The 23,455-nt window shown below is 45.8% G+C and overlaps 1 protein-coding gene across 5 annotated transcripts; it reads right to left on the reverse strand.

Moving 5' to 3' along the window:
* Positions 1-165: 165 nt before the first annotated feature.
* Positions 166-22,127, reverse strand: ZDHHC5 (zDHHC palmitoyltransferase 5). 5 transcript variants are annotated; one of them, XM_079928689.1, is made up of 13 exons: positions 21,851-21,867; positions 19,930-20,010; positions 17,596-18,790; positions 9,371-9,492; positions 5,668-5,825; positions 4,736-4,908; positions 4,478-4,580; positions 3,792-3,883; positions 3,239-3,371; positions 2,642-2,765; positions 2,095-2,207; positions 767-1,626; positions 166-334 (listed from the first exon to the last, which is right to left on the reverse strand). In XM_079928689.1, the coding sequence occupies exons 3-13, from the start codon at positions 17,697-17,699 to the stop codon at positions 169-171; spliced, it is 2,148 nt and encodes a 715-aa protein (XP_079784815.1). In that variant the 5' UTR covers positions 17,700-18,790; positions 19,930-20,010; positions 21,851-21,867; the 3' UTR covers positions 166-168. The 5 variants fall into 5 exon arrangements, with proteins under 5 accessions (XP_079784815.1, XP_079784816.1, XP_079784814.1 ...); XM_079928690.1 differs by lacking the exon at positions 21,851-21,867 and adding an exon at positions 21,630-21,733; XM_079928688.1 differs by lacking the exon at positions 19,930-20,010 and having other exon boundaries at positions 21,851-22,127.
* Positions 22,128-23,455: the final 1,328 nt, after the last annotated feature.

Consider the following 23,455-nt stretch of genomic DNA (forward strand, 5'->3'; position numbering starts at 1 on the left):
CCAACTCCCCAACCCCACTGCATTTTATAAAATGTCCTCATCCTCTTGGAATCGGTTGTTTAAAAAATGTCCATGCAGGGGAGGGGAGCCCCTTGAGGAAAGGAAGGTGGCCACCTGGGGCCCTTTGGTGTAGGCGCAGAGGTGTGGGGGAGGGGAGCTGCCCAAAGCTCACACCGAAATCTCATAGGTGGTGCCACCCACCCCTGACACCTTCTTGACTCCTCCCCTTGTAGGACTACTGAGAGGTGGCTGGCCTGGGCCAGGGGAGGCTGAGCCTATATTCTTGGGCTGCCCGTTGGTTTTGCTGTAGGCGGTCTTGAGCTGTACTTCATCTCTGGGAAGAAAAGAAGAGAGAGGTGTCAGAAATGGGACACACAGCACCGAAAAGGGAGGTAGTTTAAAAAGTTAAGAGAAAAAAATGTGCTTTCTACATATATACTTTCTTACACAAAGATTCCCTTTTATTTTACTGCCCTGCTTACAAGCAGCCTGATACCCTCTCTCCTCTACTTATTCCTTTCACTCTCAGGCAAATAAATTACTTTTTAGGAAGACAGAAATAAGAAAAAAGTATTAATCCTCAGTCTCTTAACAGGAATAGCCCGTGAAGGCAGCTGGAGTTAAGAGTGAAAATGAAGGGCTATCTTACAAGCAGGATAACCCTGGGTCCACTTGCACTAAAATGTACAGGTGAAGCCCTGATACCTTCTGCAGGGCACTACGCTACTTTTAAGTCCATTGGGGGCCAGGATGGACTAATACTTACTTGGGTGTCAGTAATGGCTGCAAGGCCACTTCCTCTGTCTCAGAGACACCAGATGGGGCTTTTTGGCTGCTGTAAGACATAGATCGGCCCACGTAGGGGGCAGTTGGGCCTGGTTCAGGGGACCCTAGTCCCCGGCCCCTTAGCCCATCTGGCTTGCCAAAACGGGGGACAGCTGGGCGTCCCAGTGGAGTCTTGCCCAAGGGTGATCTCTTCGAATCATCTGAGGAGGAACTAGTACGAGGGGCGTGGCCTGAGCCTGGTGTTGACTGGATGCCTGAGTCCCCCAAGCCTGGTTCTTCCTCACGGCCTGGGAGTGGGGGTGACTGGCGTAGCAGCTTCTCTCGTTCCTGGAGGGAGGCCACGATATGGCGCGACAGATTGTCGTACCGAACTGGTGAGGGCTCTCGGTGCGTTGGGCCGGTTGGCACCAAACGTGGGTGCCTCTCGGCTTCCCGCTGCTGGGCCAGTCGGGCTGACAGGAAGGGAGAGGTGTAGCCTAAAGGTGGGTCTGGCTCAGGCCCTGCCTGCACGGACTCAAAATCAGGGCTGTCTGAAGGAGTGAGCAGACTGTCGTAAGATAGGCTTCCATTACGTGTCTGGTTGGCCAGGCTCTTATAGGAGGTGGAGGTTGTGCCCTCTGAACGAATGGACTGCAACTGGCCCAGCTCAAAGCCTGTGCCCTGGGCTGACTTGAGGCTGGAGGAGCGTGAGCCACTGGACAGTGGATCAAAGTGAAAACTTTTGCCAAAGGTGGGAGAACGGAAGCTCTCTGGCTCCAAGCTCGGCTCTGAACGGTAGCTGGGATGACGGCTGCTCTCCGCAATTGAGGTTGGCTCCTTCAAGCTGTCCCCACGACTCAACTGAGGGAGAAAAGCAAAGCAGGTTCTTAGTGCTCCCCCTCTTGTCCCCTCTTGGGACAGTAGGCCCCAGAGCCCAAGGAGGCAGTCAAAAACAGTATTTGCTACGTGCCAGCAATATGCTTAGAATTTTCACAGGCATTATCCTGTTTAACCCCTAAAGTAAATCTGTAAGTAGGAACAAATAATATCTCATTTTAAGATGCAGGAAATGGGGCTTAGAGAGTTTAAGGAACTTCTCTGTGATGGCACAACTGGGTTTTGAACTCAGATCTGATGCTGTAATCAATGCTTTTATCTATCATGCTACCGAGACCTCTCTTGGATGAAGGACAAACTGTCAACGCTGTTACTAAGCCAACAATTAGTAAAATGCCTTTGGTTTTCTTCTCTTCCCTCTGCTTCTTCCTCCCCTTCTCCCAGAACAGCTGGCATACATGACAACCCTACTCCTTAGAGAGTACTCAGTACCTTGGCGCTGGAAGAGTGAGGCATGGCGGCTGATGCACTGCTGCTACTGTAGCCCGGCCGGTACTTGTACATGGTAGGGGTGGGGGGGCTGTCCTTGCCCAAGAGGCTGCTCTCTGCAGGAAGAAAAGGCCCAGGGGGCACCACTTTACAAGCTGTTCTTTTGACCTGGCTAGAGTTCCTTAAAGTACCGGGGGAGGACAAGGTAGGAAAAGATATACCAAGCAAAGGAGCATAATGATTTTGCTGAAACCAAGACTACAGACTCATACCAGCCCAGAACACAGAGTGAGTGAATGTACCAAACAGATCCCAGAATGTTCTCTGGTCTGTCCGGATGCTGAGAGTACACACAGACACACAGAGATGTCCAACTCACTGCCAATAGCTAACTGTTATGTCATCCCCTTTCTCCCGGCTGTCCAAAGAAGTGGTTCAAGTACCACTTGCTGGGTTTTCTCAGTCACAACACAAGCATTATCTCCCAGCCCTTGCCTGTGTCATCTCCACAGCTAACAAATAACATTCTCACTCCTGCTTCTGCCCTTACCCTCATTAGTAGCCAGGCTGAGGTGTGTCCGCAGCCCCGTGTAACGGCTCAGGTCCGGCTTAGGAGGGGGTGGAGGTTCAGCATCTGCAGACTGGCTTTCTGTTATCTCCAAGCTTCCTTTAGACTGGATAAATGAGGGAAAATCAGATTTGGAGAACTGAGCGTTAGGGCAACTCAAAGTATGAAACTGGTGTAAGAGGGGCACTGGGGAGTCATCACATACTTCTGAACTGGAATTGGAAGACAGGACACAAGATCAGTTTGGGGACGGTTTTGGAGAAAGAAAAGCTTTCAACAAGGGTTTCATTCTGTCACTTATTTGTTTATTTTCACCAACATCTACTTGTTGAGCTCCTACCATCTATAAACTGCTATGTTAAGTCCTATGAAGACATGCAAATGAATGGACTAAATTTCTACTGTCAATGAACCTACAATCTAATGGGAAAAAGAAGATATGTGTTTAAGTAACTTTAACACAAATCAGAAAGTGATAGATACTATAAGAGAGATGTAAACAAAGCAAGTTTCCATCTCTTTGCCATGGGCGAGACCCCCCCCAAATTACCTAGCTTTACTTCCCTAAATTCTCCTCACCTTAGTTCTCCTCAGCTCTCCCTGGATGCCATTGTCCATGATCTTCACAGTTATCTGCCCATCTGACACTTCTGGCCGAAGGAAGGGTGGTCTGATTACAATTGTCTTCTCTTTCTTTGGTCTCCCCAAATACCTGAGTGTCAAGAGTGAGAGGGCTTTCATTCACTCATTCATTCCAAAATATCTAATGGTTGCCTACCTTGTGTAGAGCAGTTTTACAAATACAAGAAACAGTCCTACCAGGCCAGGGAAAAGATCAGCATTGAACTGATTTCTTTGATTCTATGAAGAACAAGAACAACAGCAAGACCAGGCCTATGGGCAGATACACCTAGCTCAAGGCACTCGAGTAAATCTCATCCTCAGTTCTCCAAAGAGAGTAACATCTAAAGAATACAACTGAACTCACAGGGTCCATTAAAGGATGGTGTGCCTCTCCCTTGTAGGCACTTCTCATTCTAAGAGAACCCTCCCTAAAAGGCAGCCAGAACAAACCCAAAGAAGACAAAAGTGTTGACCAAGGGTGAACACTAGAGCAAAGGGGTAGGTGTACCTGGGTGCTGGGGAACTGCAGAGTACACGGCTGACATTGTTACAGCAGCCATTAGTGAAGGGGTTCACACCTCCCCGGAATTTACCCGTAACCTAGAGGGAGGGAAAAAGGACCAGATCAGTCAAAAAATGGGACCTTGACCTCCAAAAGCCAAAACACAAATCAATGACAAATTATTGTGCACCCACTATCGGGGAGATATAAAAATGAGTAAAATACAGTCCTACCATAAAGAAGCATAAGCTAAGAATGGGAACTCCAAAGTCAGGGTCATCAGTTCAAATTCTGGGTCCACTTCATGGTAGCTATCTGACCCTAATCATCAGTTTTCTTATGTAAAATGGGGATAAATAGCTCTCTAAATATTGAAAACTAAGATAACATAACGTAAGAATAAGCAAGTAAGGTTAGCTATTGTTATGGGCACAAAAATAATTGTTTTCCTTTAAGCAGGACTATAAGCTTCTTGAGGGCTGGCCCAGGTCTTTTACTGTTTCTATTACCTCAGTGCCTAAATCGACCAGTATACAGCAGACATTCTATAAATGTCTGTTAACTAAGAAATGGCCCATACTCATGCTTACATGAGGAACCTGGACACCTCATCATAAAAAGTATACACTAACGAGAGGGCCAAGAGACACATGCCCTGCTCTTCAGGGATCTCCCATCACTTCTCCCCATACCTGTTCATTGGTTGTGCGTCCCCTAGCCACCAGCACCACGTGAAATCCCGTGAGGCCAGCTACTGGGATGAAGAATAAGCCAGCCACACACATCACTGCCATTCTGAAGCCAGACAATCAAGGAGAGCAGAGCAACGTGATCTCGCCTTCCCCAGCCCGTGCTGTAGCCATCTTCCCTTTGACCCTCACTGCCACAGGACTCAACTTTCTACATTCTTCCCCCTCCCACTCCTGCAACCCACAGGCCTTGAAGGATACGTGACAGCCGTGCGGACCCCTGAGAGTTCCTCCATGTGGTAGAGGACATAAAGGAGGCCAAAGCCAAACACACCCATAATGTGGGCTGTCAGGGAAAGGAGGAAGAGGAAGAAATAACGGTAGTTCCGGCGACCAATACAGTTGTTCACCCAGGGGCAGTGATGATCAAATTCCTAGGAGCAAAATGAGACAGACTGAGCGGCATCCTTGGACCACGGCACTAGATCATTTCTGTCAAGCAGAACAAACAGCAGAACTTAAAGTGTTTCTTTTAATAATCTGTCATCATATTCACCATTTAGTTACAAAATTTAAAAACAGTTCATGCAGTTTATCTTGCTCTATCAATCTATAAGGAAGACGTTCCAGAGGTTGATCAAAGGCCAAGGCCACCTCTCAGTTTATCCTATGTGACCAAGGAACTCTGAGAGGTACAAATGTCAGAGGCTTTACAGAAACATTAAGATTCATGAAAAAAGAGGCTTAGAAGAAAAATCTGGCAGGCAACTGCTTACAGCTAAGTAACAACGCACTGAAAAAAGGGTTAAAAATAAAAGACAAGGAACGCAGAAGAAAGAAATATAATTGGAAAGGTTGAATGCAGCAGCATGATGAAGTGGAAGGAATGGAGAACACTAAGCAGGTCAAATAACTGAAAAGATGAGCCCAGGGATGGAAGGCTGGAGCTCTGACTAATGGTGCTGGGAAAGCCTATGCCTACCCACTTGGGCTCCTCCTGTAACAGAATATTTATGCTCTACCTCTCGTGTGTACATCGTTGCTAACACTTTCTGCCAGAGCTAGAACACAGCCCAGGCAGTCAGACAGGGCTACATTTTCGTCCATGGCCAAGAATCCACTGGATTCAATTCTTATTCTGTGGGTAGGAAGAAGATAACTTAGGTTCAGCTAACCCCACCCAGAGTTCTTACCTCCACACAGTTGTCACAGACGCTGCAGTGGGAACATCGAGGAGGACGGTAGAAGCGGCAGGTGGCACACCATTTCATGCGCACCTGGATGCCCTTGATCTCCACTGTTTTGTAAAGGGGAGCTCTGAAGTCATCTTCCTTGTCTTCATCCTCTTCAGCTGTAGAGAGTAAAAGTTAATGAAAAAATGACTATGCTAGAACTGTGTACTAGGCACTAGGGATGCAGTGATATTTAAAATATGGCCTCTGCCTTCGAGGAATTCAGTCTAATGGTGAGAGAGACTAGGAACTAGTAACTCTAATACGGTGAGATCAGCTCTATATACAACACTATGGAAACGCAGATGAGGAAGCAATTTATTCTACACTGGGAAACGAGGTTTAAGAATATGACTCAGAGGTGGCTCTGATATGGATATGCTGCTATTCTTGGTTTACATATTATATTTCAAAAGAAAGAGACACTTTATATATCAAAGTACATCTATAATGAGTTTGCGTAACAGTTCAGTGTCTACAAGTACACGACTGAACTACAACAATCCGAAAGAGGAAGTAACGAACTAACATCAACCTTTTTTCCACACACAGACACCCTTGCCCAAAAGATCTTCCCCTAGTTCCCTATATACATTTCAGGACTGTTTCTTGGTTGCAGACATTCTCTTTACCTGAATGCCCTTTCAATTTTCAGCTGTCCGAAACTCACCACCCCACTTCAAAACTTAAAGGACATCATTTGCCTTCTCATCTATAGTGTGCAATTTTCATTTTTTATTATTAATCTAAAAAAAAAATACCCGTGAGGAGGAAAAATTAAGTAAGTGATGGTATAGGAATTAGAAGTTTTCAAATGTACTGACTTAGGGAAATGCTAACAATGTAACTAAGTGAAAAAGTACAAGGTAAAGAACTGTACAAACAAAAAGATCCCATTTTGAAAACAAATAAAAACACACATATATATGCTACAGATTTACGGTATATATAAATAAATATTGTATGTATAAATCTTCACAATATTGATTGGAAGGAAATATACCACAATGTAACAGTAGTTATCTCTGGGCTGGGAAATATATTTATCTTTTTTATACTTTCTATATAATCAATATTCACTACTTATTAAAATCGTTTTTAAAAAAAGTTTTTTAAAGGAAAAAAATTCAAATGCTACTTATATTGAATATCTGATTCTTCCACACTATCATGTATCAGAAGTGAGCTTTCTCTTCTTAAAGTACTACAGTTCTTTGATTACTCTTTAAAGTTACCACAGTGTATTTATGTAAATGTCTTCTCTATCTTCCCTTCAAGACCGAGCTATTTGACCATCATAATAATCATTCCAAATGACCATATCATAATAATCAATAAATATTTGATAAATGAACATTAAACACTCATTAAAATAGCCTTCCTTGGCTTTAGGGACTCAAAGCACCTTTTGTTAATCTACGCTTTGAAACAAAAGTCACCATGCACAGTGACACAGGCTTTGTGAGCACAATGAATTTCAGAAAAACCTCATCTCACTGAAGTTGCTATCCCAATCCCACCTGCCTCACTCTTACAAGGTAACTTCACATTTGAGAGAAAAATGAGATGTCATCAGTAACAACCATCATCAGTTCTCTTTCTATCTCTTATTCCACTAATGCTGGTTGGTCCTCACTCTCACCTCCTATTCCAGAAACAGCCTACTTCTGTAAGCATAACACTTCCAACACGCAGAGGAAAGCATCTCCTTCCAGATGGCCACTCTTCAATTACCCTCTTTCATCACCTCCTGCTTCCCTCTTTTCTGCTTCCACCTCCTCATGCTATCAACATGCTAAAGTCTTCTGTATCATTAAACAAACAAAACTCCTCCCTCTGCCCTAAGATAGTCCATCTTCTGCCTTCTCTGCTTAACTTCCTGAAAGAATAATCTTAATACTCATTGACTCTGCTTCCTCATTTCCTATTCACTGCCTTCCAAACCATTATAGTTTTGGTAATTTAACTGTCTCTCTCCCGCATACATACATAAACACACTATTAACTATTCTTGTTGGGAATTCCCTGGCAGTCCACTGGTTAGGACTCAGTGCTTTCACTGCTGGGGCCTGGGTTCAATCCCTGGTCGGGGACTAAGATCCTGCAAGCCATGTGGCCAAAAAAAACAACAACAAAAACAAAAAACAACTAGTCTTGTGTGTGTGTGGTTTTTTGTTTTGTTTTGGTTTTGTTTTTTTGGCCACACTACGCAGCACGCGGGATCTTATTAGTTCTCCAACCGGGGACGAACCCATGCCCCCTGCAGTGGAAGCACAGACTCTTAACCACTGGAACACCAGGGATGTCTCAAACTATTCTTGTTAAGATCACTAATTTCTTAGACACTAAAACAATGGGCAACTTTGAGTTACCACACTACTGGACCTAATTTCTGATACTGCCAACCATCAGCTACTTCATGAACTTTCCTCAGTTCCCACTGTGTCCGGTTTGTCCTCCTCCTAACTTTCCTTGCTCAGTCCCTCTTCAGTGGCTCTTCAGCGGCTCCTCCTTCTCCTCATTATTACAGTGTTAGTGCTGGTCAGGCTGACTTTCGTTCCTTCCTAATCTCATTCTACTTTCTCTAGGCGATCTTACTCCTGTTGCTTCAAATACTACGTGGCTGAGGACTCTGCCATGAGTCTGACTACTCAACTGCCCATTGGGTAACTACCTGAATGATCCATTAAGTATCTCAAATTCAACATGTCTAAGATGCTCTGTCTTCCCTCCAAACCCACTCAACAGTCTGTAACTTGGGTCTTGGTTTATAAAGAACCAGCATACAACCTATTTTTCAGGTTAGGAACCTTGGAACTACCCTAGACAATTCCTTCACCCTCTCGCTCTCCCCTAGTAAGCAATTAGTAATGAAAAATTCTGCTGGGTCTACTAATGAAAAATCTGTAAATCCAGCTTTGCATTCAAGTTCTCATCTGGTCTGCATTATTGCAATAGCCTCCCAAAAGGTATCTGTACATTCTTATAAGAATTATTATTGTAAAAGGAAATGTGATCCTGTGATTCCCCCAATTAAAGACGTCTTGCTGTCCAAAGGAAGAATTATAATCTATTTAATTTAGCACATAAAGTCTTTTACACTTGGCTCTGGTTTATCTCTTGCCCCTTCTGGCCCCACCATGCATTCTAACTTCCACCCACTGAATTCTGCATTTCACAGCTACAATTCTGTATATGCCGCTTCCTCTTCCTTGAATGCCTTTCCCTTCCATCCTCTACTCGGTAAAGTCCTTCCTACCTACCTTCAGCAGCATTTCCCCAATTTATCTGGGCAGATATAAGTGCCCTTTTCTAAGGTCTCAGAGAACCTTTCTCATGCTTCCGTTACAGTTTGTTATCACACTGTCACTCTCTAATTCATCTTAGATAGTATCAAAACTAGCAACAATGCCCAACCCATGTGCTCGAAATAAATTTCTGCTGAATGAGTAACTGAAAATCAAAGAGTTGACCCAAAGTGGATCAGATGCCTAGAAGTTATGACATATATTCCTAAGATCCTGACTTGCTTTTCATCATTAGACTATAAAAGTATCCCAAAACCCAAGACTCCTAAGGCCCCAGACCAAATGTATAAATGTCCAAAAATCATTCTTTTTCAAAGGCAGTAAGATACTTCCAAGAGAGAGGAGGGAGATCTTACCTCGAGGGAAAATCCCTGGGTCCATGAAGGTGGCCATGCTGAAGTTGGCCAGCACAAAGAGAAAAACAATCGCATTGTAGATGGGCACTGCAGGTGACACGTAGAGGCTTAGTCCTGGACAGCTGCACAGATAATAAAGGAAGTGAGGGGCTGTCTCTAACACTTTGGACACCAACCACATAAAAAAATCTATAAAGATTCAGGGACTTCCCTGGTGGCGCAGTAGTTAAGACTCAACACTCCCAATGCAGGGGGCCCGGGTTCAATCCCTGGTCAGGGAACTAGATCCCACATGTATGCCGCAACTGAGAGTTCACATGCCACAACTAAGGAGCCGGCAAGCTGCAACTAAAGGCCCAGTGCAACCAAACAAATAAATATTAAAAAAAAAAAGATTCAGTCCCCATACCTATATATAAATCTTGTGTGGTTCACCTTTGAAGTCTCAAATTATCTTTATCCTTCCCAACAAGTGGGTCTAGTTTCCCACAGAAATACTCATTTTAGGACTTCCGTAGTGGTCCGGTGGTTAAAAATCCGCCTGCCAATGCAGGGGACACCCGGGTTCGATCCCTGGTCTGGGAAGATCCCACATGCCGTGGAGCAACTAAGCCCGTGCACCACAACTACTGAGCCTGCGCTCCAGAGCCCACGCACCACAACTACTGAAGCCCGCCCGCTCTAGAGCCCACGCACCGCAACTACTGAAGCCCATGCGCTCTGGGGCCCGCAAGCTGCAACTACTGAGCCCACGCACCACAACTACTGAAGCCCGCGTGCCTAGAGCCTGTGCTCCGCAACTAGAGAAGCCACCGCAATGAGAAGCCCATGCACTGCAATGAAAAGTAGACCCCACTCACTGCAACTAGAGGAAGCCTGCGCGCAGCTACAAAGACCCAGCGCAGCCCAAAATAAATAAGTAAATACTCATTTTTGATCAAGGTACAAGACTCATAACCCTTTGCACTAAAGTCTGTGTTCTTACCTCGTGGATCTTTGCACATGTTTTGGACTCTGTCCTTACCTCCTTTTAACCAGGCACAAGAGCTAGGGACTAAGTATGTAACTGACACCAGCTGCATTCCCTTCTCTGGAACAGCCTGAGGCTTCTGGACCCCGGCCATGCCCCACTGACCTGCACATTCACCCAAAGCATGGGACACCACCTGCCTCTCTGGCTTCTCTTCCCTCCTCCCGGCTGGCTCTGAACTACTCTCAACTGCCTAAAGTCTCTCCAGACACATTATACATCAGATATTCCTCAGAATTTTATTCAACTAGAGGCTAGTTCTCAAGGTAAAGAAAAGGAAACCAGTCACAGGTAAGGAAGGATACCAAGACACAGGACTAGACCCCGAGATGAATAAATGAAGCAGAAGAGTGGAGGAGAAAAAAAAGGGAAGATATCAGACCAAAGCAGCCCCAAATCCTGCAGGAAAAAGAAACTGGCCACACATATCCAATATTCCACAGGGTTCAAATCGAGAGATATGCTTTAGGTAACTTTTCCTTGACAAAATAGTGACCTAGTCCAGGATTAAGCTCAGTTTCTGTCAGGATATATGTCTCAGGAATGCTGCAAGAGCTCTCCCTTTCTCTGAAGATGGTTCCTGGGAGCTGGAAGTGTCAAAAGAACATGTGATGTGCTGCTTGCTTGGTCAGTGGTATCAAACACCCTCTCTCCTGTCTCAGCTCAGGAAGAACTTCCCATAACAAGACAGTGGCTAAACACCCTAATCTGCTTTGTGGCTGAGAACTTAATCTCCAGAATTAGGCCAGCATCTGTCCTTGTTCCCTTTATCTAGACCAGCGGAAGGAAAGGAAGAGTTCAGTGAAGGAAAGGAAGAAGGGACCAAGAGAACAAGACAGCAACTGACTCCGGAGAATTAATCCACAGCAGTCCTGGATTCTGTTGAGAGGTTATCTGTCTCCATTAAAATAAAAAGAACAGGGCTTCCCTGGTGGCACAGTGGTTAAGAATCCACCTGCCAATTCAGGAGACACGGGTTTGAGCCCTGGTCCGGGAAGATCCCACATGCCGTGGAGCAACTAAGCCCGTGCGCCACAACTACTGAGCCTGTGCTCTAGAGCCCGCGTGCCTACAGCCCAGGCTCCGCAGCGGGAGTGGCCACCACAATGAGAAGCCCGCGCACTGCAGCGAAGAGCAGCCCCTGCTCGCCGCAACTAGAAAAAGCCCACACGCAGCCACGAAGACACAGTGCAGCCAGAAATAAATAAATTTTAAAAAATAAAAAGCACAGCCCTGAATAGTGATTCAGGACAATTCAAAAGAACTGAGCTCCTCAATGAAAAATAAACTAATGATAAGAAGTAAAACTGATTGTCACAAAGCATCTCACAAGTCTTTACCAGCACCATCTATTTATTCAAATTCCATTTAGCCATTCATTAAAAAAAAAATTTTAAGTAAATATTTATGATGTGCCAGGCTTTTTAGATAGTAATTATCAATTAACTCTGCTTCTCTTTATGGGTCAGTACATAATTGGGAGACAAAATAATGAAGCTAGAGCGCAGGCAGTGATTTCAAGGAAAAAACTTTCGACCTTCAGTCACAGCTCTAGTTTTATTCTACCAAAGTCTCCTATGGAAGCCTCTTCCTCTGGGGGTTCTTTCATTCAAAAAAGATGTCCCCATACCTTGGCAGGATTTGGGGTGGAATACAAGCAAGAAGGCAAGAGTCTTTACACAGCCCCACCCAAAGCCTGACCTCCTAGGATCTTAAAGAGGGAGGGAGAGAAACTGAAAACCAGTCGTCCAGGTCAGAGCACCTCCCTAGTACTTAGCTGTCACTTCAATTTCCACCCAGGGAAGAGGAGAAAGGGTGACTCACTTGACTCCTACAGCCTGGGAAGATAATTAGAAGGGAAAAAGAAATGAAATCCTTAGAACACTGAGGTGTCCGTGATTTAAATGTCTCATTCCTAGAACTGGCTACATGGCCTCTTGAGCTTCTGAAAAAATAAGGGTATTCTCCATCTCTGAGGGAAACTAAGGTGAATGAGAATGAGACATCAGTCCCCTTGCAGGCCCAGATGTCAGTCTTTCTGAACCCATTCTTCCTCCAGTTTCTGCATTTCCAAACAAAGCAAATCACTCTATTTCTTGGACAGCCTGCCAATGACCTGCCCCTAGATAATGAACTTTACCCCTACAACCTTCTTGATATCAACCCATCCCAGCTGAAGTGTGTAATTCTAGAATCAAGTTCCAATATCTGTTGCCAAAATAAACCCTGCCCTCACAGTGGCAGCATCTGGAAATGATGCAAATAACTCAACTTCACAGGCAACAGCCGCTCCTAGATTCAAGTCAAAGACCATTGCTTCCAACCTGAGCACTCTGAGGGAACATCCCACCAAGGAGAGGCCTGTGAGACCAAAGCCTGCTCCCACTGTACCCCACATTCTGCTTGGCTCCGGGAGAGGCTTGCCATTGCTACAGAACTTCGCCAGATTCCTAAGTGACCACCCCAAGTGGCCCATCTGAATCTGTTGCCTTTGATGGACGGAGAGGAGGGCTGGGCTGAGGAGCTGCTGGGCTCGTCCTTAGCCGATGGCGATAATCACAGAGCTCCACAGCAGAGGGAGTGGCCGTAGCCCAGAAGGCTGGCTGACTCACCGATGAGACTCCCAAACCTACACCATCCCAGGGAGAACAGGCTCTTCTGCCCATCCCTTTAGCACTCCTGTTTTCAAGGCCAAATAAAATTGGGAGAGTGGGTTTCAATACCCACACTCCTGCAAATCTGTTTCCTAGCCCTCTCTAACTCTGCCCATTATAAAAAATGGATAAGTTCCTGGTAAGAAAAATAAAGTAGGAGTCAAGAAGCTTTGGATTTTAACCCTGTCTTGATCAATGCTTTGCTATTGTAGCCTTAGGTAATTCACAGGAAAGTCTCCAAGCTTGTTAGGTCAGCTACCTAATACAGGTACGAGAATGAAGGAGACAGTGTCTTAAATGAGCCTAGAATTCTTTTTAAACCAGCTGGTTTAATACTGAGCATTCATGGGATAGAAGAAACAAAAAAAACCACATTATTAACTATCTCCATCATCATCAATTATCATTCCAGCTCCACCTTCATCGCTAACTCCACTTCCTCTCCTCTGAACTACTAGATTCAAGAACATTTAACAACAGAGGCACTTTGCTCCTAAAGAACAGGTCTATGCATTCCTCCCATGCCTAGCACATACTTTGACTATGTGTATGAACACTGTGACTAGTGTTCTTTGGTGATGAGGCAAGGCTAGAATGAATATCCCACTTCTTGCCCCTGGGGATCCTCAAGATTCCACAGGAAAACAATCTCTCCGCTTCTAGTGGATAAATTTCTCGTAAGAGACTTGATTTGTCCTGTCTTACCAGACTTTCAAGCAGCTGAGTACAAGATACAGGACTTGGGCGCTTATTCCTTGTTGAGAAAACAACGTGGGGAAGAAAAGAACAACCACTGCTCAATTAATGCCCTAAATCACGAGGCTGCTCCCACTCAAATCAGGTGCTAGCACCTCTGCAGTCATGGAAAAAAAGGGCCAGAAGGGAGAGTCACTGAGGTTGCCCAACTAACTCTGTGGATGAAATGCTTGAGAGAGGATAGAAGCAGAAACTGTAATGGAGAAAGCTCTTTCATGGATGGGACACTGGAAAGACCATCACGGATTTCTGGATAACCCTGACTCAGCCTTCCCACAGAGGATCACTTGCAGCGGAGACTTTACCCCCATGTCCTCCCCAACAATTTTATTTTATTTTAAGATTCTTTTTTTGATGTGGACCATTTTTAAAGTCTTTACTGAATTTGTTACAATATTGTTTCTGTTTTCTGTTTTAGTTTTTTGGTCACGAGGCATGCGGGATCTTAGCTCCCCAACCAGGGATCGAACCCGCACCCCCTGCATTGGAAGGCAAAGTCTTGACCACTGGACCACCAGGGAAGTCCCCACCTCATCAGTTTTAGAAACAGATATATGGGAAACTAGCTGACTTAACTCACAGCTCAAAGAGACTTTAGGGGATACAAGTCTGCGATTTATTTCAAATGGTATTGCCAGGAGCCCTAAGAAGGTCTCAGGGGTCCCCAGGAAGGCAAAGAGGAGATACGCAGTGTATGGGCCTCTATGCACCAGCCTCACTCGAACCAGAGCAGCCCTACTCTGACATTTTAAATACTGGGGTTCCCCAAAAGATCTCATTTGGAAAAAAAAAAGGTCATATTGCTTAAATAAACTGCTCTAGGTCAACTTCCTCATTATACACAGAAGAAAGAGGTCCACAAAGGTTAACAGACTTTACCAAAATCAGCTTGCCCCAAACAGTGCTTATTCCTCTCACCTGGCACTGCCCCCTGCCAATCACAAAAGGAGACTAAGCCAGATGAGGGTCCAGGCCCGTTATCTTAAATGCAGTGTCTGTTACCTAATGGGGACCAGGAGGGTTACTTTAGCAGACACTCTCCTTCCCAAATAGTGAAAAGGGAAAAGAATTAACACAGGTTCCCCAATAACTCCTGCCTAGTTTTAGTACTGGACAAACCCTATAAATGAGAGGGATGGGGGCAAAGGGGGAGACCTCAACTGTTCTATTCGAGGTTCTCTGGGGCAGAAGAGGATCACCATTTTTTTGATGACGAAGCCCAACTGATAATTTCTGCTCATAGCCCTCCCTACCTGACAGAGAGACTCCGAGGGTAAATTGTTCCTAATTAGTGGAAGCCCACAGGCCTCCACTAATTATGTCTGCCAACTGAAAGGGCTCGTCCTCCTACTCCAGTCCTATAGGTCCTAAAGTAATTCTCACCTGGGGTTTATACTGATGTAAGAACAGACAGCTGTAGCCTAGAGAAGAGAACAGGAGGATGACAAAGTAGCTACAGGTTTAAGGCCCCAAATAGGAGCTGGTTCAAAAAGAGCCTTCCTCTTATCTCTATTTGAAACCAGTAATTCTTTTTTAGGTGGTATATGGTTTTAAACATAGAACTGAACATCAAAAGGGACAGAACAGCTCTGGAGAACAGCGGCACACCTCAGCCCAGGTGTAGACTTGCAGAGGAACTGCTATGGTCAGATGGCAAGGAAGAGATGAGAATTTCAGAGGTACCAAGAGCTAGGTAAGATAAACAGGGTATTTATGTCTCCCCAAAGTGGACAGGGGAAAGCCTAGGGAGGAAAAGACAGCCCAGAAACGTGTCCTGAGGAAACTGCCAGGGAGAACTCTAGCTAAGACCTAAGGCTCTTCTAACTTTGGGTTAGAGGCAGTAATTCCAAATAAGAGTCAATACTGTCCTCCAAAATTCTTTGTCCTAGGGCTGAGAGACCATGGAATAAGGAGGGCCCCCTACTCTTCTAGCATCAGGCAACGGGGAAGTAGGTTAAACAGCTTCAACTCTCAGTTGAGAAAATGTCTATGTCAGGACAACTCTTTGTGGCAAAACTGGTATAACCAGCCAAACACTTCAATGGTTCCAGATTAGCAAATTAAGAACAAGGTTTCTGCTTGTCCAAACTCAAGAATGGATGGGTTGAAAGAGAAACCAGTTAGCCAGTTCCCCAAATTTCCTAACTCCCGAAGGCTCTGCCTCTTAAAGGAAAACAGACCCTCTCCAATTAAGCAGGTCTAAGGGTGTCAAATTGGTGTTGTACTTATCCCTCCTGATACAGCACCACAACAACTACAAAGATACTAAGATCCCATATAAATGTCCCTTGGTTAAAATGCTGATTCCACTTAGTGGTCATAAGAGCAGAAACCAAAACAAGTCTGACACTGAAGACTCACTCCTTATGGGTAGGAGTGGAATCCTTGAGGGTTTCAACAGGTATGCTCAGGCTGAAGAGCTGGGGGCCAAAGAATCTAGGACTTCTACTCTTTAGAAGAAGAGGTGGGAAGCAGGATGATGCCCACACCTTAGATAAGAGATTCACTCTTTCCTTGTTTAAAAACTAAATAGGAAAACATCGTATTTACTTTACTTCTGCATTATTACTCTTTTGGCCAAACGACCCATAGTTTTTAGAATTCCTTCTGGCATCAGAAGCTCTGTTTGGGTGGAGGGGGCGGGTGCCCCTTCCCTCCTATCTCAGATTTAATTTGTCTGTACCCCAGCAACTCCTGCTCATTCATCCTTCAATGACTCCAAACTGCTTTTATTCCCTACCACGTCAATTCATTCTCTTCCTCTTGCCAGCAACCTCACACTGGCTCTAAACAGCACCCCACCATTAGGTCTGAGCCTGAATCACAGCAAAGTGAACTCCCCAGAAAATCTAGCATGCTCTGATTGTTCCAAGAGCCACAACCGGAACACTAACTCAATGACTCAACAGTTTAAGGCTCAGAAGCCTGGTACTTGTTAATTTATAAACAGGTAACGGCAAAGACGCTTGCCAGGTAGTCGACAGCTGAAATACCAGGGAAAAGGAAAAAGATGTAAATCACTCACGTCTCCTCCAGTAACAAGCAGACGAACAAAGGCTGAATATCCTAAGTGGGAAATCTTTCGACACCAACTGTTTTTCCTAATAGGACCAGGGAATGGGAGAAATGACTGTCATTCCCTTCAGCAGGAACTAACATAAAGGAAGCCTTCTAGAACTCTCTTCCTAAGTAAAACTTGCCCTTTCCCAGTGGCCTTCACTTCTCCAGGCTTTGGCTCTTAAGAATACAGAGAAAACCATCTGATAACACTAAGAGCCAAGACCATCTTACTGGTATACCTTCGAAATCAACTCTGAAGTTCTCTAGTACTCCCAGTTCCCACAGTCTCAAATCTAAGCTTCAGATATCCTGGGGAAAAGCCACTACTTTTTGAAAAACCTTTCATCTAGTCCAGTTCTCTCACAGAATTGACTGCTTAGGCTGCTTCAAGACTCTGGTGATTCCCTCCCATTTCCTTCCTAGTGCAGAATCATCTAACGATGAAACTGGGTAGGAAAATATGAAGACATCTGTGATTTCAAAGGAAGGGAGGCAGGGGAAAGTAGAGGAGTCAGCAGAGTAAAATTCCTAACAAGGTCGAGAGGGTAGGCCTGTTCTTACTCTTCTTGCCGCATCTCTGGGATCTGGATTTACCTGTATCAGACCTCAAACTCTCCCAGTCACTTGCCTTTGCAAGTAAGTAGCCGAACTCCAGAGGAAAAATACCCCCTCGCCCGCCTCCCATGGAGCTCCCCCGCCCATACCACCACTGGGAGAAAACTCACGTAAAGGCAAAGAAGAGGGTCGTAGCTCCCACTAAGAAGATGGCGGCTGCCGAGACTGGAACATACTTGCTGGGTTTGAATCTCTTTCCAGACTCCGCGGGCATGTTGGAGCTCTGATGGAAGATCTGCCCTGCCGCATAGCCCAGGCCCACACAGCGGCAGAACAGACAAGAAAATGGGATGAGGGAGACAACGGCCAGAGGAGTACAGAAGGAAACCAGGGAAGCAGAAAATTTAGAATTATCACCCTTCCCCCTCCCAAATAAAACCAAAGGTCAAAAGATCTCAAATGAAGGAAAGCACATGGGAGGGGGAAAGGTGATTCCAAATGATGAATAACCACCTCCCCAGAACAAGGCAGAAGGAGAGATTAAGAAACACAACTTGTACAGCTTAAAAACTGGAGACAAACAGTAGGCTGTACACATGAAAATGGCTGCAGGTAGAGAACATGGGCAGTCAGACAGATCACGGAACAGCTCATGGAGGGAGGCGAGTCTTCCAAAGGAAAGAAGGGGAGGATATCAGGGTAGGACGGAACACTTCAAGCAAGGAAAAATTCTTTGGAGGAGATACTACAGAACCTCCACGACTACCACACTTCCACAAGATGTGAGCAGCACCTAAAAGAGGTGTTTCTATTTCAATCCAAGAAGGAATCTGGCGCCCCTTCCAGCTTTAAAGAGAAGCCGTTTTTACTGCAGTCTTTGTCCCTTTCAGGCAGCTTTCTCAATGCCACCACTCCCACACCTTGACTTCAGGGCCTGTAGTCTGGCAATGGTGGTTTAATTTTATTTACTTTCTCTTGATGGTTAAAGCTGGGCAGCAGCTGTTACAAGGTTAAGTTGTAAATCCTTTTCTTTGAAGGGGGAGGGAAAACAGAGAGAGAGCTCGAGCTGGTGCAAGCTTGCCTGTCTTCAGTCTCTTGTTACTCCCAAACCCTTTAAGGGCTCCTTTTCCTACGGAGTTCATGCAAAACTAAAGGGAAACATATAATCCCTGAAGCCATGTTCTTCCCAATAAGCAAAATAAGATGAAGAAATCAGTTCCACTCGATGATACTTTTAAAAGCTACTGTGGATGAAAGCAAAGTTCCAAAGAGGTCCCTGTTTCCAGGTTAGTCAATGTCTCTGATATTTCTTCTTCAATCTTGGGCTTTCTGGATGCAGAGTTCAACTGTGTTACAGTGCCTCACCTGGAGAAAAACAAATATCTTTATCAGAGAAATTTTTTCATGGCATTTCTTAAGACCAGCAAGGCTAAAACCCCACAAGCTACTCTGTTAAAAAGTGCCTTTTGAAAGAAAGATGATTTTCTACTTCACTATGTGTATGTGGGAAAGGACTGAGAATTGGGAGGACAATGGGTTCAGAATTCTTCACTCTTCTAAGTCCTCTTCATGTTGAAAAAAGAAAAACATGGCTTCAGCTGGCCTAAGGTCATCAAAGAACTAGCTCTTGACACAGATGGGGCCCATCTCACCTGACACATATGGGCAGTAACAAATACCAAGAATATCAAAATCTAAAAACAAACAAAGGCACAGCAGTGAAGGGCAGTCCTAGAAAAGAGACTTGTCTTTGAACAAAGAGAATATTTATTGCTACAATGAAAAAAGAAAAAAGTAGGACGAAATTAGGACAGTCTCATTTCCTTTCTGTGTATGTCTCTCTCACTCTTACCCTTCTATACTTTTTAGTTATAAACTTGAAGAGGCAAAAGCTGAATTTCTGGTCTTCTGAAATAACTCATGAAAGGAGCTGGATGAGAAATGTCCCTGCACTGAAAGGTGAGATGCCCTCTATGAGAAACTGAGTCAACAAGGGGGGGGGGGGCTGGTCTTTTTCTTCCCAATTCAACAGTTTTTTGTTCCTACATTGGCCTATTAGGAAGTCAAGTGAGCCCCACCTTCCCTTATATGATTAAAAATAACAATTATTTCTGTTGATGGTAGTAGTAAAATAACATTAGCACTTTGGATTTTATAGGATGCTTTTCGTCTAGTGATTGCAAAGCATTTAACTCATTATCTGGTGACACAGTTCTTTATCCCACTTGGTAAAACTGAAGTCTAGAGAACGCCTGAGGCCATTCCACTGAATGACTTAAGCAGTCAGGTTCAGAACCCAAGAGTCCACAGGCCCCTTTGCCGACACAAACCCTTTTTACCTCTTTCTCACCCACTACACTACCTGCTCAGTGATGACAACTTGGAATCTACAGACCAAAAATTTACTTAAGGTTTTTTTCCACCTAAGAGGAGTAATAGCTTCCTTAATTCCAAAGGCTGAAATTAAAATACCAGAAGTTTTGAATAGTGAAATATCAACATACCCTGGAACTTAGCACTTCCTTTCTTTTCTGTGGCATGAAAGGCTAAGGTGCCTTCCTTCAAGATTCATTCATTCTCTCTCTCTCAAAAAAAAAAAAAAAAAAAAGAGTTTTAGAGGGCCAAACAGCATTATTAGAATAGATTGATTCCTACAGGAATCAAAACCGAACTTTCTGAATTTAGGCTTAAGTAACTTTGTTAACAATGAGAAGCAAATTCTTGCTTTACAGACAGTACTATTAAAGTAAACTTGCCCCTCAAAACCCCAAAGATTAGAGAAGATGGAAAATTGCACTGCTTATATTTTATCTAGGGTAGGATATCAGTTAAACACCATATATTATTTCAGATTATATTTTCTGACAGGAGAAAAGTCACATGGGCTAATACTGCCAAAGTAATTCAGAGACATAAAAGGCCACGGCATCTAGGGAGTACAATACTGGGAAACAAAAGATATCAGTGTCTTAGATGTTTAGGGCATATGCTTTAGAAGTGACAAGACAAAACCTAAGAATGTATTGGGTATAACAAAGATGCACCAAGGCTTAGCAGAAGGATGTACTGTGGGTAGCAGGGATGAGACTGCAGGGTGAGTGTGGCTCATCAGAGCCAGCAGTCTGGATCCATACCAGTGTAAGAAAGGTGTACAGGAATGTGTATGACACATTTCAGGCTTAATCTATGTAATAGTAATATGTATATACAAAACAAACTATAGAATATGTGGTTTCAAGGCTTTAACAAACGTTTAATACAAGTACCTCCTTAAAGGGGTAAATGGACATGGCAGCATGACTGAGAGCAAAAGTATTGTTTGTGGAAATAAAGTGGTATAATAGTATAATACAGTAAATCTGAACACAGTTATCAACGTTTCATGGAATAATCCACATGTCAAGATACTGGCTGAAGAGTCAAACAGAAGTTTAATATGGGTATTATCATCTTATACCGAGGTACCAAAGTACATGGCAATATAAATCTTGTAAGCATTTAAAGAACGAGTGATAATGAATATTCTGAAGAGATTTAATATAGTACAAAGGGATACTGGGATAAAAGGATAGAGATGAGAATATAAGGCCAACCTAGACGAGATGGCATTCACCAGTAAGTGAAAAATGCAAGGCAGAAAAATGGTCTAGAGTATAACATGTAAGTGATCCTACACCTCCTTTCATAACGCTGTCACTTTCTTACTTCTCATTTCAATGTTTTCATGCGGCCAAGTGGGTAAAACACTTTCTGCCCTGTCCCATAACAGATTCCTATACGTAAAAAAATGGCAAATATATTCGAGTTCCCACTTATAAAAAGTACAAAGTACTAAAAGCGTGGAGCTCCCGGCTGGTGGGGGTAGGGGAGGAAGCGGACGGATGCGAAAGAACAGGTAACAGGATGAGGCTTGAGCCAAAATAAGTATCAGAAGAATGGGGCGAGGGGACGTGAAACGCAGGGAGGGAACAGCATCCAGTCCCCAGCGCGGAGCCGGGGCACTGAGAAACACCGTATGGGGCAGGGCTGGCCGAGACAGAGAAGACGGAATCCGCGGCAGCAGGGCCCACTGGGGCTGCGGGAGCAGGCTGCGGGAGGCGACAGAGCCTCGGGGCGCAGGGCCGGGGGCGGAAGGGGCGGCGGCTGGGCGCCGGGAGCGGAGGGACCGGGGTCCCGAGCTAGGACCCGGCGGCCCGACACTAACCCGTTCTGAGCCCCGGCAGCCGTGGATCCCCGGCCTCTACGCGTCGTCCGTTTCCGGGGCCCAAGGGTCCCGCCGCAGTTGGATGACCCGGCCCGGGGGAGGAATGGGGCCTCAAGCCACCTCCCCCTCCTTGGTCCCCCTTCCCTAGAGGTCACTCTCCCCTCCCACCTTCCTGGCCCGGCACTTCCGGTTCCGCAAGGACCCGTGTCCCCAGTACTCACCCCCGGCGCGGTTCCCGTTACCGCTGCCGTCGTAGTCGCCGCCGCCTCTCAGCAGCGCCGTCCGGCCTCTGAGAGGCAGCGCGCGGCCCCCGCACGCTCCACGCCCGCCCCGCTCCGCGCGCTCCCGGCCCGGTGACGCTCGTCTTCGAGCCGGCGCGCGGCCGTTGCCCTCAGTGCCGGGTCTCGAGCCCTCCCAGCGTTCTCATTGGCTCCCTGTCCCGGGTGCGCGCGACATCTCGCGCGGGGCACTTTTCTCTCATTCATGCGGCTCGCGCCGCCGTGCCCGCCCCCGCTCACTCTCCCATTCACCCATAGCCCCCACCCCAACTCCGCTCTAGGGCGTGCGCGCGCACCCTGGCGACCGCGGCGACCTCGCGGCCTGATTGGCTGCAGGAGCACAGCGCCGTACCACGCGAGAAAACGAGAACGCGCGCGCAGGGCCGTCAGGCTCCGCAGGCAACCGGGAGAGGAGGGTGGGCGTACTGCGCAGGAGTTGGAACTGGGGAAATGGCCGAGCGAATATTCCTTTTTCCTTTGTCCTGCTTTCTACCCCTCCTGAAGCAGAAATCCTCAGAAGTAAAAAATAATTATATGTGTTTACTGAAAGTACTCAAGAACAAGCAGCTACCCTCCCGAATTCGCCAACCCCCCCCCTCCAATAAGTATGGTACAGTCTAGACAGGCTTCTGGCGTAACCAATCATCCACTGGCCCCTGCGTCTTCCTGCTTCAGCCCCTTCATGCATTGGCCAATGCGGTTTGGCCACTAAATAGCCCTCCCCCAATCCCTCCCCCCTTTTTGGATGGCGAAAACTTTATTTAAAACCATCTTTATGGAGCATCTTTATGGAACTCCGACGAGTTCCTTGGTACCAGCAGAATCCCAGGATGATGGAAAAGTCTGGGCTGTGAATTCCGCAGGGAAGGGCCGCAGGGACTGGAAGAGTCAGTGGGGGCCGAAGCTCCTGCCTAAGGCACGGGAGGAAGAGGAAGGAGAGCGGCCGCGAGCCTTGGAGCCGTAGTGCCAACCGTGGAAGGAGGCGCAGGGAATACGCGCTGAGGTGGTGGCAGCCCCCTGGAATGAGGGCCGGCTCTTGGCTCCGCTTATTTCCCTGTGTTTCACCGCAACACAAAGGCTGGACGCCCCCAAGCCTAACCTCTCCCAATCCGGGAATACAGACAGGAAGGAAAAGGTTCTCTAGAAGCTCCAGTCCCTGGCGAGCTGCTGGCCAGCTCTACTTAGCTCACAGCGCCACATTTTGCCCTAATTAGCCCAACACAGCTGTGAACCCAAGAGCAAGGCCCGGTGTTCTCTCATTTCGCTCAAGGCCATTTCTCTTTTGAAAGCGGCTCTGGCTATTACATAATAGTCTTTCAAAAAAGTGTTCCACCAGCCACTTCTCTGAAGCCAAGGTGTCTCACCTGTAAAGTGTGATTCTAAATCCTGTGGTCTGTCCTCGGCTTTGGTGTCAAATGTTGATGGTTTGACTGTGCTCTGATAAGTTAGCACTAAGCAGGAAGGGAAAGGAGAAAGTGTACCTTCTGTTTTCCGAGGTCTAGTCTAGTTCCTTCTCTGACATGGCATATATAACAGGTTCTAGTTCAT

This window comes from Stenella coeruleoalba (assembly GCF_951394435.1).
Source record: "Stenella coeruleoalba genome assembly, chromosome: 8".
Classification (NCBI taxonomy): Eukaryota; Metazoa; Chordata; class Mammalia; order Artiodactyla; family Delphinidae; genus Stenella; species Stenella coeruleoalba.